Source organism: Botryllus schlosseri, chromosome 9 (genome assembly GCF_051294905.1).
Source record: "Botryllus schlosseri isolate E-star chromosome 9, Bs_hap1, whole genome shotgun sequence".
Taxonomy (NCBI): domain Eukaryota; kingdom Metazoa; phylum Chordata; class Ascidiacea; order Stolidobranchia; family Styelidae; genus Botryllus; species Botryllus schlosseri.
The window spans coordinates 5,952,125-5,965,956 of NC_137244.1; the positions used below are offsets into that span (position 1 = coordinate 5,952,125).

Here is a 13,832-nt window from a genome sequence, read left to right on the forward strand (position 1 = left end):
TCCAGCATTCATTACCAGACCTTCCCTTAAGGTTAATTGAAAACAACCGGTAAAGTTCTTCCATTTCAATATGAAACGAGGCAATAAGTAGCTTTCTAAGATCATTATTCCCCATATGTGTAGTAACTTACCTACGGAGAGAACAATATCCAGCAAGCTTGTGCTTAACTTGCATTGCAGCAGAGGTGTTGCAATTAGGGAATGCCTTAATTGCTTTCAAGCAGCTAACACTACACAAAACTAATCTTTGAATATGGAGATGCAATGTCTATGTCATCACTCGCATAGAGTACATTGCAAAATATTGTAATGGTATTTGTAATCTTTGCCTTCAGTCAGTCTCTATGCTAACCTGTTCCAGATGTATGATCGCCGTTCGGTCCTGTATCAGGAGTTGGAGTTGATCCTTTGTTTTCAATCCAATCAAATTCATCCATTCCTTGTGCAGCATTTGACCAAGCACAGAGATCCCTTTCAAAGTCGCAATCGACTGCAATTCGAAAATTAAAATATAGCATAACGCACCTGACCATTCAAAATTTTTCGCCAGAATAAGCGACCAACTTAATTGTTATGACTACATTTTTTTCATGCTGGTAGCATATTGTGCAATGTTCAGGTATTTGGAACTTAGTCATAGTCATGGGAAGAAAACTATCACCGTCACCCAAATTAAATTTGTAGAAATATTAAAATCTCATTGCTAGCATTCATGACAGAATATTTTGAAGCTTATCAACACTTTCACTACACATAATTTATTGCATAATTTAATTCTTACATGGACTTGAACATTCAATGTCCAACATTGTTACATCATCCAACGATATATCTCCATAATAACTGGCCCCTCGAGTTGCCTCAAAAACAACACTGTAATCAGTGGCGGCAGTGATACCAACTCTGGCAGTCATCCATTGGTCTCCCTGGTCCCCGGACATTTTCCACAATTCTTCATCCGTGTCCTGGAACATCGGTAATACGACATATTCATCAGGTAGCCTTGGATTGAATGTTACTGGTTCGGTTGATAACATAGTGAGTGAGATATCGATTACATATATGAATTCATACATCAGATATGATTCGTTGCATAATTGCACTTTTCAATAGTAATATTCAATTGAATAGTATATTCATATTCGGGTTCATTTCAAAATGAATATACTATCCAATTGTACATTGAAGTTCTGTACCTCCACGAAGCTGTTCAAATAGCAATATTCCAGACACACATACATCGTCCTAAACTACTTTTTCAAGCTGTTACCTTCAGTATCACTCAAAGCACTGGAGATCTAACTTTACTAGAATTTATGGCAGGTATTAAAGTAACAAATTATAGCACTACTTTACCCTCTACTTCACCAGCACTGATTTCTACTGTGATCAATTTTATCGAAATTTCATGACTTTATCAAGTCAAAAATAGTAGCACATAAGCAGGGCTTCTTAAACTATAGTCTACATCCCATTCGGGGTTTCAGAATGTATCACATTCTCACTAACTTTAAAAAAAACTATATAATGGGCGAATGAAAATAACAATCATGACTAATGTTGCTAGCATCAAGTCGCTACTAATTGTCAGAGATAACTTTTCCACTCCATTCCTCTTTAGATAAATAGACATGAAGGTGGGCATGAAGTCACAATACAATTTCTTAAAAAGTTTTACAAGCCCTTAAGTCATGTCTAGCTAAATGAATAACTCTCCTTCTTGAATTACATAGATTTGGATTTGTGATTGTTATAGGTTCATTGTTTCATCGTCAAATATTCAACAAAATTTTACCGTGCGTTGGTATATAGTCAGGTTTTCTATATCCTGTCCATACATGTGATAGAAAAATTCCACACAGTGATATCCATTGCTCGCGGGTTGTACTGGACTAACCAGTTTCGCATTCCAACCACTACCTCCAGATGACGTCTCCAGATACATGTAATAACCTGCAAATATATCATGACGAGAAACGCACATGTCACATGAGCTTAGTGATTACACCTATGGTGTTGCCAATTACATGTCTCGGCTTGAATACCCTGTCCTATGATGGTCCCAAGCCGAGGCAAATAGATAAATAGGGTAGTTGCATTGAGGACATCATGTCTAAAATTCAACCAAATCATTGTGTGGTTCTCTTAGCAGTGGGCACTGCTGGCAATCGCACAGTTTAGTGAAGCCAAAAGGCTCTCTCTCTCTTTTTCTCTCTCTCTCTCTCTCTCTCTCTCAGTGGCTAGCGCACTGGTCTAACATACTGCATGGCCAGGTACAAATCGCTTGAGGATTCGCAGATATAACCATACACATATTCATGGAGAGTTTCAGTTTCAGTTTCGCCCTATTTAAAACTTGAAGATTAAAAATCTGTAACCCAGCCGTTTTCGAACTTTTTTCAGAAACTAATAAATACTGGTCTCTATCCTTTTTTTAAACAGTTTACAATCCGGAAAAAAATCAACGTAGTTAAACACAAAACAACACGTTGGTTTTTGTATTGTGGATGTGATGATAGGTTTACACCTGTATTTTGGGGAATAGTTTGTCTTAATTTTTTGGAAGGTCCCAGAAAATTGTCTCGAACTTCAAGTTTGAGAATGACCCCTCTAACCTTAAGGAAATTCACCGAATAGAACTTCTCTGAAGCCACTGCAATACCTTACTAATATAACCGGAAAACCTATTATTGTTACAGTTAGAATATCTCAACTCAAACAGGAATCATTTTCATTATAACATTTGACATAAAGTTGCCATAAAAGCCTCAACTCAGACTAGAAATCAGTATCAGAAAATATTTCTCTTCTGCTATGTTCATGAAAGTGAAATGGGTCGTTCAACAAAATAGTGATATAAATGTAGAGTGTATGTAAAAAAAATATTCACTGATACAAAAAATGTGAGGTGTATAACTGTACATACTACTAAGACATAAAAGCAACTTACCCTCGGCAGTCCTGTAGGTATGATCGGTCGGTGGTCCTGTGTTAAGAGATGCAGTAGAACCTCGAGTACGAGACCAGTCAGTGTTGTCATTTTTATCTTGTTGGTAATCGCAAATAGAAGAGTCTTGGAAGTCACACGTATGCAACACAGCCTCCACTGCAAATGTGCAAAAATTGAAAATACATATGTTTCAAAACGTATTTTAGCACACACCATCAACACTGACAATAAATGGCCTGAGACTAACAATATGGTGTCTAAATGTCTTAAACCTCATGAAAGGTGCACGAAACACAGAGAACTATAAACGGTAAATACTTCAGTAAGTCCTAACTTTCAAAACAGAAAAATCTTCACAACAAATAGCTTCATGGGTCTTCAGATATTGCCTAGAGACATTCTATGATTTAGGGTTGGATACTTACCTACTCTACTGTAGTGTGGAGACAAATATCGTTTTCAGATCATGATTCTACAGTCGAATTTTCGAAATATCAAGATATCATCATAATTGCGACACATGGAATGTATGGGAAATAGTCGAAGTACATGTGTATTATTTTGGGGTGTGAGCAATCCGAGAGACTTAACACCCTGGTGAATATTTTCATACTGTTCCAAATTTGATTGTTGGAGCCATATCATTTCCACTCCACACTGACCAACAAATATTACAAAGCTTGGTACGCGCTTAAAAGCATCCACACAAAAATAATGACATATATCGGCAATCAAAGCATCTACAATATGTCAGTTCTGTACTTACATTGCTCACAGTTCCCATCATACATTGTGATATCATCAATAGACACGTCGCCAGCAGTGCCGCTACCAACTTCCGCTTCGATAACAACCTGAATAAAAACCAATATTCTGGAAAATTTCAAACTAAAATGAGAAGTCTTTACATAATGATGATATTTACGTATTACGATAGCCAGTCGATATTCCACCACCGTGTTCCAGTAGGAAATCAATCAAATGATGCATATAGTATTATCAATCTATGATATAGGACTGTCATCTTGTCACAGAAACGTTTGAAATGAATATATACTGAATGATACAGAGACATCGAAAGTAGACACTTACATAATGGCAGGTATTCAACACAATGATTTAGCACTACATGTGGTTTAGGTATAGAAATAAGAGACCTTTATATTTTAATTTGGTTGTTGCACCAGACATATGGTCTGCCCGAGAATGGATTATGAGAAGGGAGATTTTTTTGACGTGTCAAAATAAGTCAAAATTTTGTCAATTTTGTAGAGTTAGGTCAAAAAATGGTCAAAATTGTTTACTAAGTAAAAAAAAATTTGCAAACTTCATTTCTTTCCTATAGTACATGTTTGCACTGTCGGTGAACTTGTTATCTGACATTTTACAGCTTTAAGCCTACTTTGTAGGCTTACCTTTGTAGACTGCCATTGTTTGCTCATTGTGAATCAGAAACGGTCAAATGAAACAAATAAGTTGACATGGTGTTATGCTCAACGTACCGCAATATCCTAACTGAAGCAAGACTATGTGTGCATCGTTCTTATATCAAGAAGAGTATGATAAAAAATTGAGATGTAGACATCATTGTCAGAATGAAGCAACACGGTGTGTCATCAGCAGTGTACGCACAGCTTCAGTGTTGCCAGCCAACAACTGCTGCTGTTGAACGTTCTTTCTCCATTCTTGACAAGCTACTTAGTAAGGACAGACACTTTCTACCCAAGAATGTAGGAAAGTATTTTTCGTATCTTTACTACAACAAATTGTAATTATTCTTACCATAATGCATGATGTAACTACTGTAATTCTTTATATGTCCAGATTTCGTTGAAATATAGTTTTTTCATGTAAATATTTGTCAGTTTTCAAGTCAAAAAAGGTTTTTCAGGTCAAACTACTTCGTGAGGACAGACCAGAAATGAATATAAGTAGTACAATTCTAACATTATGTGTGAAATATCCAATTTTCATACATGAGATCAAAATTCTGTCAAAATTAAGTTTTGCAAGGTCTAAAATGAAAAAAAAAATATTTTTCAGGTCATACTCTTTAGTTTTTTAGGTCAAAAAAATCGCCCCAATTATGAGTTATCACAAGCAGTACAATACTATTTATTAGAGACATTATTTCTGCTTTGGTAAATATAGTACCACAATCAACTTGCAAATATCCCTAGTAGTTTAGGTACCATACTAAGATTACAATGAAAGATGATTCTGTATCAGTAACCAACATGAAAAAAAGTATAATTCAGTAACCTGGTAGTCAATATCACCAACAAATTCAATCATTGCAATCTGCCACCGGTTGCTTTGATGACCAGCTCTGACGTAGGATGGATCACCAATAAACGGTCTGGTTTTCTGGTACACTCTTAAAGACCCCATATTCTTCCCGTACATGTGATACCAGAACGTAAAACATTTTACTGCAGTGACGCCTTCTGATTTGACGACGGGTCCAATAATCCTTGCTTTGTCACCTATAATGAGCACAGTTTAAGCGCAACGTTTATTTGACAGAGAAGGGTACAAAACTTTCCAAGCGAAAATTCAGGACTAGAACCTCAACAGAGGTTCTTCTGATTCTTCAGGAAATGGCTAAATTGAGTATCAATCAAATGATGAAGCATGGTCAGACCGTAGCTATGTTACCATGATGACTATGAAAATTCATACAATAATAGAACGAATATTTTCGCTTATTAAATAATAAAGGGAAGCGCATTATTTTACGGCGACAAAAAAGCCCTGAAAAAGACCCGACGAAAGAAAGCACTTACAAGGAATGGAAAGAACTAGTGGAAATGGCGGCGGCTTCAAAAAGATCAACATCGAAAAGGAACTGTGACATCGGGCACTCTAAGCCGAGCTGGATGTTAGATTAAAAGAATCGCTACTGATGCGTGTCGTTCGACATCCTCCTATCTGTTCATTGCATCGCATTGTGTCTTATCGCATTGTACATTGTGTGTGACTTGTTCAGATGAAAAATATAACTCAACGATTATTGGTATTATTATTATTATCGGGTGAGTTAGCGCAGCTTGTTAATAGCACTCCCACGATACCATGATTTGTTGGTTCAAGTTTTGGTTGTAGATGTTTCTAAGGGTTGGGGGTCTATCTAAATCACTTTTTATATGGCATCTTTACAAAAAGTAAAGAGAAAGATCCTATGAATGATGCACCAAAGGGCCTAAATTGCGTATCTTGAGTTACATTGTGTATGTTGAGTGGATGAAAATACTATTATCACTGGTTTACGGTCACAGCTCTCATGAAATTTCCAGTAGGTGTGCTAATTGTTTGTGAACTGGGAAAGTGAACGTTTTTGAACCTCTGACAGAACACAATTCAACATTTTCTGTTGGAATAAGTTATTGACTGGGATAGGACATGTGTTATCAACTTATTACTACATGTATGTTGAACTACGTCATAGGAATTGAAAGATAAATATTTACCTTGAACGCTTGGTGAGGTTGCTTCAAGGAATAAGTAGGTGCCAAAGCTGGAGTCAAAAGTGTGATCAGCAGTTGGCCCTGTACCACCTGTGGGAGTTTCGCCACTGTTTCTGTAAATATGAAAATACCGGTTGAGTGTTGATCCATTAATCTATTCTAAAAGCTCTGTCATACAGAACATTGTGCCAAGTCGCTTATCTTATTACTCCCTTCATGGCTGAATCATTCCTCTTGTGACATAACTAAGACGCAAAAGCTTGTTAATCACTGTATTCAAATCACCGTGATCTCACGATGGACAGGTTGCATTTTTCTGCGTAAATAACTAATTTATGCACACTTAATTTTATCCAATTGAATAATATATTCATCATATTGCAATAAACCCAAATATTTTCAATTGACACTCTGTTATTGGCCAACATTTGATGGATAATTCTATTTGTGCGAACAATTATCGAGATGATAGATTTCACGCCGTCGGTAGAGGGCATTCGCACTTTTATTTATGTGTCTTGGAGCTTACTTTATCCAAATATGTCAAACCTAGCTTGTGCCAACAACAGGAGTTTGTGTATCAGTACATTGAGCTTTAGCTATCTGCTCTGATCGATTATCCAAAATTCCATGTATTTGATGTCATATTTTGTGATGTGATTGTCAGTGTTCGGATCAAGTCACTACCTTCGAGTCACGAGTCATCTCGAGTCATTACACATTTTGACTCGAGTCAAGTCAAGTCACTCGATTTTCAAAAGTGACAATAGTCAAGTCAAGTCAAGTCTCGAGTCAAGTCACTAGTCGAGTCAAGTTGAAATTTTGAAGTACGAGATATGATTCGAAGGAGCGGGCAACTTCTGCAGTCAGCGGGCCGGATTTGGGAAAATGCAGTGCTTGTCGAATTCCTAAATCAATACATTAAACGCGTATTTATCCACCTAAAGGATAAATCGTAATTAATATAAACTTCAAGTTTGAAGCATAGATACCAAAACCGCGTTCAATGAATTGATTACCGTAATGTATTTCAATAGCTGTTGTAGTCAATGTGACATATGTGGTCGTTCAAAGTTGTGAACAGGTTCTTTGAACTCTGGCTGCATGTAGCACACAAAGCAAACAAAGAACTAAAGAATATAGTTATCAGTCACTATCATTTGTGTCCGACAAAAAGAAAGAATAACCTACAGTCAAAATAATTTGACGTATAGTGAGCAAGTAGTGGAAAATTACGACAGACTGTGGCTTCGGTCCATGTTATCATGCAAGACCGAAAACTGTCTGCAAGCCGCTCAAAACACCATTCGCCGACGGTATGTTGCGCGCTTCTGGTAAAATGCATTGCGTATGAGCGAGGGACGAGGGGTTTGCATTTTTTCAAATTTACCAAGATAACAATATATTAGTGTTGAGTTCATCCATAAATGCCAGTAATGCAAGTTTTGTCGTGTTGACGAACTTACACTTAAGACTTACTCTTGCACGTGAACGAACACACATATACGCGTAAGTATAAGTAGTGGGGGATTGAGGCAGACTGTGGCCGCGGGCCACATTATCATGTACGACCGGAAACTGTCTGCGGGCCGCTCAAAATCAAGTAGCGGGCCTTATGTTGCCCGCCCCTGATTCAAAGTCACAGCATCTGCTAACTGTTTTAAATACAGATTGAGTCCCCATTTATTCTGAATCGAGGAACGAAAAAGAGTTGATTAGACGCTCAAAAAAGCGCTGTTTCGCTCACCCAGACGCAAAACTTCGAAACTATATAGCCTATGGTTCAGGGTTGTAATGACTCGAGTCATGACTTGACTCGAGTCCGACTCGAGTCGCGATTTTCTGATGACTTGACTTGACTCGAGTCAATCTGTGTATTGACTCAACTTGGACTCGAGTCATTGTCATGACTCGAACCAAGTTATATGATTTGAGACTCAGACGGCTAGGACCTACATTTTGTTATAATTTCGAAGAATGGTCAAGTAGCCACACTATTGGGATTTGGTCTATTGATACTGGTACTTGAAAATGCGACCAGAAACTGCTATAAGTGAGGAAAATTAGTATATTATAAATACAAACCATTCGATATCACCGAACAGAGTTATAAAAGTGCGTTTAACAAGACTTTAACTGGAAAACTGAGCAGTCGACATAATGACTTGAACTCGGACTCCAGTCATATTACCATGACTCGGACTCAACCCTCTGCTTGATGACTTGGACTCGGACTTGACTCGGTGGTGAATTGAAAATAACTCGACTTGACTCGAGTCAAAACTAACAAAGTGAGATTTACTTGTGACTCGGAGCCTTGTGACTTGGTTATAACTCTGCTAGGGTTGGAAATCTGAAAAGAAGACACTTTTTCAGAATTTTCGGACTTGCAAATCCGGAGGAAAATCCTGAAGAAATGGAAAATTTTTTTCCACTTCGTGGTCGGTTGACTAGAAAAAAAAGGTCGACTTTCCGGCTCAGCTCCCAAAATACCCGCTGGAGCGTTACTATGGTGCTGATTTACGGCATCTCAGTCGAATTTGGCCATAAATTTGACCAAAATTCTCGAAAAGGAGGACAAAATCTCAAAATAGAGAACATTTGGGCGTCATCTGAGGACACTTTCAAAAAAGTCAAAAAAGAGGACAAATCCTCTTAAAAGAGGAAGTATGGTAACCCTAATATAGCCCCAGTCTACAATTATCAGCCAAAATACAGGATAAATACGAAACCTCGGAAAGCTGAAAAATGATATGGTGCAATACCCTACCTACCTACTCATCCATGATATTCAATGATAAATGTATGGACGATATTCGTTTGATTTAAATCATACAAGAGAGTTGGTTAAGGTGAGCACTGGGCACTGTGTGACCGGTTTAAAGAGCAGAGATGCATTGCTAGTATTACGTAATTACTAGCTTACGACAACGTAAGCTGTAAGTACTGATCACTGCGTTCGCGATCAATTTATTTGTGGTATAACAATGAAGGCTCGGTAAAATTCACAATGATTGAGTGATCGGTTGCTCTCACAGGTCACACCAGCGTATCGCTAACAATCCGAACTTATATAAGATATAGCGATCTAGTCGACATCAATTACTTGATGACTTGAAATTGACTCGCATTTCTGAAACGTCGAGTCAAGTCAAGTCAAGTCATTTTTGCAAAGTGACTCGAGTCAAGTCAAGTCATACGAAAAAGGTGACTCGAGTCATCCCAACACTGGTGATTGTTGACAAACAATGTCCTGCTTTATTTTAATATTAATATGCTATTCAATTTTTAATATTGAAGTTCTGTGCCATCAAGAGACACTAAATTTTGTCAGTTCAAAAGTACTTTTGGGATGTATTACTAATATTTCTGTGAAAGAATGAATCAGGACACCTCTAGCCATGAAGACTGAATTAAGCGAGGCGAAAATGCAATTTAACAGCTTGAAATTTAGCTAAGGGAAGACATATATGCTGATGTACATTAGGACAAGGGTACCATGGTGAAATTCAACCTTGATTCAGTCAAAATATCGTGTGAGGCACTAAAGACTTTTCAGGTGTCGTAAATTCTAATGAAAGATACCCATGTACGAGTTAGTCCTAAACAATATCTTACAACATCTTCGTATATGTAATGTGGGCAGTCAGTGACCAAAACGGCTGTATATTTGCAAATGGTGTAGCCTGTGTTAAATAACATCGATGTGTGTCATCAGTTACAACATGTTATTGAGCTGAATATTTAAAAAAAAAAAAACTTTCCGACCGTTCACCTGGCATGGTCCGTGATCCAGTATGAGGATACATAACACTATTTACCTGTTCCATTTCAACTCAGCTGAGCTGTCATCTTGCCAGTTGCAATTATCATCTTCAAAAGTACAGTTGGACGTGCCTTGAGTCAGAGGTAACGTTGTTGGTATTGGTTCTGGAGTTGTGGGTGCTTGCCCGGTTGGTGCTGCTGACTGTGGAATTACGGTGCACGATGTGGTGGTGAAGATAATGTCATCAACAGCAATAGAGCCTGAATAAAAACAACGAAGTTTTTAAGATTGAGGGTTCAGTAAATTGAGCATTAACAGAATGATTATCCAATCAATTATCTATTAATTGTCATCATTCTTGTAACACACATGCAAAAATGTCACAACTGCATAGTGCGTAAACAAGTAAGTAAGTTAACTGCAGAAAAACGGCAATGAATAAATATTACACATACTTGATGAAATTTTGTCTTTCATAAAATTAATTGAAAAAGGATGGTTCAATAGTAACAGTATCTTATAACTACACCAATGAACAGCATGAAAAGGGAATAAAATTACCTTTTTCACCCACTCCGATAGTGCCTTCAATAACAATACGCCGATGATTTGAGCCTCCGATAGGCACGGTTGCTTGGTACCAAGATGCTCCTTGGTCTCCAGATAACGTCCAATGATAATATCTGAATACAGGAAAAAGTTAGAGATTGCAACGATGTTCTATTCTCTGACCCACTGGATAAAATGCAATGCTGATAACATTGAATAATTATAACTCCAATTATTATCATTGTCTGCATGAGTACAAAGCTGGTAAAATGGGTATTTGTAATGGATAAGAGTTGAGCTTTGGAAAATATTGTTGTGATGAAAATACCTATTGATATTATGATGAATAGTATTCATCGCAGCTTGATATACATACATGTTCTCGAAAGATTTTTGCCGATTGCTATCTGATAAAGTATATTGTAACTGATGTCAAGAAAGATTATTATAAATATATACGTTCACAATCAAGTCCTAAAAGCGAATTTGGCTTTCCACACTGTTCATCAAAACATGAAAAAGATGATGGATGAAAATATTATGAAGAATATTGTTGTATTTATATTGATTTGAGTAGTGATTTCCAAGACACCTTCCATTGCACAGAATATATCAAAATCAACGGCATTCCAAATCGCGTTAACATACATGGATCCGGTGTTAACACTTTGCTCTAGGACTTTCAACGACCCCACATCGTCACCGGTCATATAATAGAAGAAAGTGAGACACTTCTGCGGACTTGAAGACGACAAAGTCTCACTGACCCACCAGGCAAATTCATTTTCAGTGCGACCAACCGGATCAAGGAAGAGAAAGTAACCTGAAACACAATACCGATATCATGCCTGAATCTATTTCTATTACACAGCACGTCATCAGTTCTGAATCATGGAATAGAGTCCGTAAGAACACCACAGTCCACTGGACTTACAGCAGTTCTTTGGCGTTCTCTCGAAGGCTTTGACGGGTGGCAATTTCGTCCCAGGCAATATAATAGGAGACCACACCCGTCATTACAACATAGACAAGGTTTTAAGCCACCAAGATGGCTTGAATATCTTTAGTCTGGTCAGAGCACGGGTTGAATCCATACTTACTTATCGCTGTAACCACCAGGTCATCAGATCAGTTATCATTTTACTTAACGCTTACTCTAAAAGCAAGGGAATTTTATGGGTGAATTTTATTCGAGTCCAAGTTTAACTATAGAAGCATGCCAAACGCAAAACATTGTATGTCCTGAGACTAGAGAACAATTTTTGACATTGAACAACAAATGCGTTACCTTTGTCCGTAGATGTAGTGCTGTCGACCAACGGTCCTAGCTCCTGATCCATTGTTTTTCCTCTAACATCGGCCCAGTCGAATACATCAAATGCGGCATCATTATACCACACACAAGGGTCCGGATGTTCAAAGTCACATATCTTAACAGAAACTCAACAGTTAGCGAAATTGTCTTTCACCGTTACCATTATGCCATAGTCCTATCATTTATTTATTTATCGTTTTTTACTGTATTGGAATCTTACAATTTAGCAATTTACGAGAACTAGCAATGTAAATGTAAATCATTCAAGGTTTTGATTCAGGCTGTTAAGAGGTGTAATTTTGCCTAATTACATGTATCCCTCGATACTAACCATATTGCATCCGTGGTCCAATATAATGATGTCATCTATAGCGATATCTCCATAGAAATTGGTGCCGACAACGCCTTCAAGTAAAATTCGATATGGATCATAAGGTCCCTCTAAATAAATTTCTGCTTGCGTGAATTGCCATTTGTTTCCTTGGTTGCCAGATCTTTGCCAAATTGCATTTCCTAATAAAATGAATTTTCAGTAAACTGAATGTTTCAAGGAAGGACAGATCCACTTACCGATAGTAAGGCCGTTTACAATATGAACAGACAGCTCTCCAATTGTGGAGCCATACATGTGATAGTAAAATTGCAGGCATCTTGATGTGGTTGACGATGAACCGGCGTATTCCGGAGAATACAAACGCGCGGTGTCTCCTACGACCTTTGGAGATAGATTCGAAAAATTTTATCAATAAAAGGGTCTTTGGCCCATGTAAAGTCTTGACTTTGTATAGCGTCAACAATAGCACAGCACTACGAGTTATGCTGGAAATTACTTCAGCAGTAACTGCGATAAAGTAGTATCGTTGAATAGAATTCATATAATGACTAGGCATAGGAAACTATATTCGACACTGTTTACTTCATAAAACATGCTTCACTGCTAGTCATTAAGAAAACGGCAAAATTACAATTGCAAGTCATCAAAAATTCACTTGACCTACCCTTGGGCTAGAACTTTCGATATACATATAATGACCAGCTGCAGTTTGAAGAGTGTGGTCAAATTCAGGGCCGGTTGAGAGGGACCCAGTGGTGGAAGATTTCCATGTCCATGGAAAGTCACCGCTGTCATCAGTCACCCATCCGCATAAGTCGCTCCTTTCAAAGTCACAAAACTGCGCATTCTATGAATAAGATAGAAAGAGATCAGTAATTCATTTTTACCACAAGGATCTGTAAAAAATGGCAAATTTAAATACGGAACTCGGTCATGCAGGATATGTCGCTAAATATTTCAGTCATCTGTAACTCGCTTTTGGTTCCATTCCACAAACTAACAACGATTTTGAAGTTTTAGAAAATAACGAGTAATAACATTACAGGAGATTATTAACAAAAAAGTCGCACTTTGCTTTTGCCTCTCTGCTTTGGCATAAACAAATACATTTTTTTGATGAAGCACAAATATTTCACTTTTCGAAGGCAGATTTTTTGACTCACGCGCACGTGACAAGGTGCCTTCCTTGAGTAAGTATGAGATTGCAATATAAGTGTGTCACAGCGTTATAACTGGGACAGAACTGTTGTGAAATGAGTCACAATTGCCAAAATTGTGAAAAAGAAATGGTAATGAGATAATTTTTCGAAAGCTTGAACAAAACTGTGAAAGAAAATCATCTTTAATAATTTTCAAAAATGAAGCCACTATAATATAACTGTGGCAAGACTACAAAATATCATCATTTTATAAAGATTTCTCCAAACACAGAAAAAAGGTACATCTAAAAA

The 13,832-nt window shown here is 37.5% G+C and overlaps 2 protein-coding genes across 9 annotated transcripts in view; one reads left to right on the forward strand and one right to left on the reverse strand.

The window, feature by feature from the left end:
• The window catches only part of LOC145446927 (MAM and LDL-receptor class A domain-containing protein 2-like), a 229,516-nt gene that overhangs the window by 198,091 nt on the left and 17,593 nt on the right, over positions 1-13,832 (reverse strand). For both annotated transcript variants that reach the window (XM_080325301.1, XM_080325300.1), the window contains exons 21-34: positions 13,046-13,228; positions 12,618-12,762; positions 12,379-12,560; positions 12,021-12,162; positions 11,381-11,555; positions 10,745-10,866; positions 10,239-10,443; positions 6,421-6,530; positions 5,213-5,436; positions 3,717-3,804; positions 2,951-3,106; positions 1,796-1,953; positions 782-965; positions 353-490 (exon numbers count right to left, since the gene is read on the reverse strand). In XM_080325301.1, coding sequence (XP_080181427.1) covers positions 353-490; positions 782-965; positions 1,796-1,953; positions 2,951-3,106; positions 3,717-3,804; positions 5,213-5,436; positions 6,421-6,530; positions 10,239-10,443; positions 10,745-10,866; positions 11,381-11,555; positions 12,021-12,162; positions 12,379-12,560; positions 12,618-12,762; positions 13,046-13,228 — 2,212 coding nt within the window. The remainder of the gene's footprint in view (positions 1-352; positions 491-781; positions 966-1,795; positions 1,954-2,950; positions 3,107-3,716; positions 3,805-5,212; positions 5,437-6,420; positions 6,531-10,238; positions 10,444-10,744; positions 10,867-11,380; positions 11,556-12,020; positions 12,163-12,378; positions 12,561-12,617; positions 12,763-13,045; positions 13,229-13,832) is intronic.
• LOC145446931 (armadillo repeat-containing protein 8-like) overlaps positions 1-13,832 on the forward strand; it is a 393,366-nt gene that overhangs the window by 137,612 nt on the left and 241,922 nt on the right. The gene's annotated exons all lie outside the window — the stretch shown is intronic.